The sequence below is a fragment of the Lytechinus variegatus genome, chromosome 11 (genome assembly GCF_018143015.1).
Source record: "Lytechinus variegatus isolate NC3 chromosome 11, Lvar_3.0, whole genome shotgun sequence".
Classification (NCBI taxonomy): domain Eukaryota; kingdom Metazoa; phylum Echinodermata; class Echinoidea; order Temnopleuroida; family Toxopneustidae; genus Lytechinus; species Lytechinus variegatus.
Genome location: NC_054750.1, coordinates 8,604,644 through 8,607,822, shown reverse-complemented (window position 1 = coordinate 8,607,822; position 3,179 = coordinate 8,604,644). Strand labels below are relative to the sequence as shown.

The 3,179-nt window shown below is 36.0% G+C and overlaps 1 protein-coding gene across 1 annotated transcript; it reads right to left on the bottom strand.

Moving 5' to 3' along the window:
- Window positions 1-2,253, bottom strand: LOC121424188. The gene is made up of 2 exons (XM_041619797.1): window positions 1,786-2,253; window positions 1-171 (listed from the first exon to the last, which is right to left on the bottom strand). Exons 1-2 carry the CDS (start codon window positions 2,251-2,253, stop codon window positions 1-3), a joined length of 639 nt encoding a protein of 212 aa, XP_041475731.1.
- Between the last annotated feature and the right edge of the window lie 926 nt (window positions 2,254-3,179).

The window sequence follows — 3,179 nt, the reverse complement described above, 5'->3', positions numbered from 1 at the left end:
TCAGATCCGGAATAAATAATTTCTGTTCGGGATTACCTGTAATTTTTCCGACCAGGTAGAATTTATGAGCATACTCTTTTCGAGTTTCCTTCCAAATTCCACGATTTCTATGACTCCGTGATCAATTACAGATCCTGTTATAGCATCTCCTCGCACGCAGAACCCAAGTACCTGAAAACAAAAGTTAATTATTGTGCAACTTAAATACGAATTTTGCAAGTATACAAAGCATGGCTTTTACCAGGTCCCTGGGAACGATTTTTTACAGGGATACTGATGCAAATTTGACAATCAAAAAAGAAAAGAAAGGGGGAAAGGGGGCGTTCAAAAAAGTAGGTCTTTTTAACGAAAAATTTGACAAGTGAAGAAATGAAAATAAAGGGTTTCACTAAGAAATTGATGTCTTTTGGTTACGGGAAAATTTGGACAAAATTGAAAAAAAAAGGTTCTTCTAAAAATGTAGGTAATTTGGTTATTCATTTTGCCACACCTACCAGAATTCCACAGGGTGCTGTCTGTGTGTGGAGCTCGGTGTAAAAATGGCAGAGGTAAAAAGGGCAAAGGTAAAAATGGCAGAGGTAAAAATGGCAGAGGTAAAAATGGCAAAGGTAAAAATATAATTAAACTGTATCATATCAATATCTATTCATATCCATTATGATGTTGAAAGGTGAAAAATTACTTTTATTACAGAACGTTTTGTTATTTTTCTGTTATGCAAGTGGTTCAAATAAATCGCGAACTCGTCTATTTCAGTGTGCTAATGGTAGCGCACATTGGTGTTTACATTACAATTCGTTTGGTATATATGTGATGAAGTGCTGTTCTACTATACGAACTGACCAGGATAAATCCTTTCATCACTCACTATATTTGAAATCATTTTGGCATGAAAATGTTTGAGTTTAACCATATCAACGATAAAGTATAGACCTAATTCGTTCACTTTTTTAATTTCATTGCTACGTTTCAATCCTGCATATGTTATGCATTTTTTTTCATTGTAAACATGATTACGAAATGTACTTTGATGATTGTGGAATATGAATATATCAATAAATAAATAAATAAATAAATAATACTTATTGTGTCGATAGGAGTCCATTCAAGGTTAATAACTATGACTGATATTAACTGGAAAGGCTCTATTTTTTCCTTGCTGATAGCATGTCATGATCTTTACCTCTGAAATTATTGGCTTTGCCATTATAACCTCTGCCATTTTTACCTCTGCCATTATTACCTCTGCCATTATTACCTCTGCCATTTTTACCTCTGCCATTTTTACCCGGGACCGTCTGTGGGGAATAACACACACAACAATCCCAAGAATCTTTGGGTTGTTTGAAGACCCTCAGCACCCTGCTTCTCATGGCCGTGACATTAACCACTATTATACAAGAGTCAATCATTTTACATCAGGTGATATCAAGTTGGGGAAATTAATTAATCGTCTCACGATTTATCCACAAAGAGGGAATTTTATAAACCTTCCTGATTTTTTATTAATGAAATATCCCGAAAAGCAATTTTTGACATTTTCAGTGTTGAACATATTCGAATTAGAATAGAGCAAAATAAGTTTTTATTGAACGTTGATGTAATTGATTACACTGTTTTTCAAGAAGAGGGATATTTTCAAGCCCACCCCAATCAATTTGTTGAGATTTTGTTTGTCCTCGCTCCATCATTCCACTTCGTGCAAAAATTATCCGCCAATTAGGACGAAGGAAACCCCCCTAGTAAGTTTGGTAAGAGAAGCCAGGGATATAGTTGAGTAAATACCTGAAGTAATCGTTCACTGTTGATCTCCAAACTTAATGTTATTTCCTTCATCACCTTAAAGTTTGCATACTCGTAGCACTCCGATTTGTTCCGATAAGCCTTTCTCTCGAAACATGCCGTAATATCTACAACTTTGGGTGTAACCATTTTAATTGCCACCTTCCTACCCTTGTAAGTTCCCTCAAACACCTCTTTCGTAAAGCCATACCCAAGGGACCGCCCTTGTGACATATTTGAGATGTCATCACAAGTAAGAAGCTTATAGTTGACGTTGGCCTGTGTTAGATTACGCGTGTTAGGGTTGACGCCTGTGGAGTTATGCTTCTCAAGAAGGTCTTGAAGATCACCTGTGAGGGCGCTGCAGTGTTTGAAATAAAGGATGTGGACAATGGTGCAGAGAGCAATCAGCCACTGGCATCGGGGGCTGGTACGCAACTTAATCGAGATGCCCTTGAAGTTTACTGCCATCCCTTGTATTAGAAGTGCCTCTAATATACGACAAATTTCACCTGCAGATGGCCCCGTCTTATAAGATTGATCTGTTCAACCTCATCCACCACTGTCCTATTTTTTCTCACCGAAAATTTGCACAATGTCCTGTGTAAACAAAAAGGATCACACTGATTTTTCTTGTAAAGAAAACTATTAATGTTTGAATATACAACATTATAGGGAGGAGTGGGGCAATTTACAATTTTGCAAATTAAGTACCGCGAAACTAGGTTCCATAATGTGCCACTTGGAAATTTTGAACAAGATGAACGATACCATAAAATTAAAAATTGACGTTATTAAAATTGACCATAAAATTAAAAGGCCAGTATTTGCCACCCTCCTTTGAATTCATCATTCATATTTGAAACTATTCTTTAGTTTAGAAAAATAAATTCCTTTCTGAAATCGTTGACTGCGATTTTTTTCGTGCATATGCAATTTGCTGTATTGCATTATAGGCGTATACACAGGCATTTTCTTCAAGCAGTCTAGGTTTTACGCCTTCTTCTATATTCCGGAAAACACAAAATCAGTATAAAAACACTGTTTTATATCAAGGTCCTAAAAAGGTTAAGAGCTTACATGAAAAAAAAATCAATACTGATAAAAAAAAATACGACCAGTAAATTGCATATAATAAGCTAAAAAAAATGACATTGGCGATTCGTATTTACGCGGTTTATTATTGTTATTTACAAGTTAAAAAAAAAGCGAAATGAGGAACCTGAAACCACTTGCAAGCGTGGTGACCCATTAGAGAAGCAACACTACGCATCCATCAATCCACCAATCCAGCCAACACACGTTCAACCAAAATCAATCAACGCGTAAAAGGGTGGTCCGGGGTGAAAATATTGATATCTTAATAAAGAGAGTAAAATTCACAGAACAACATGCTG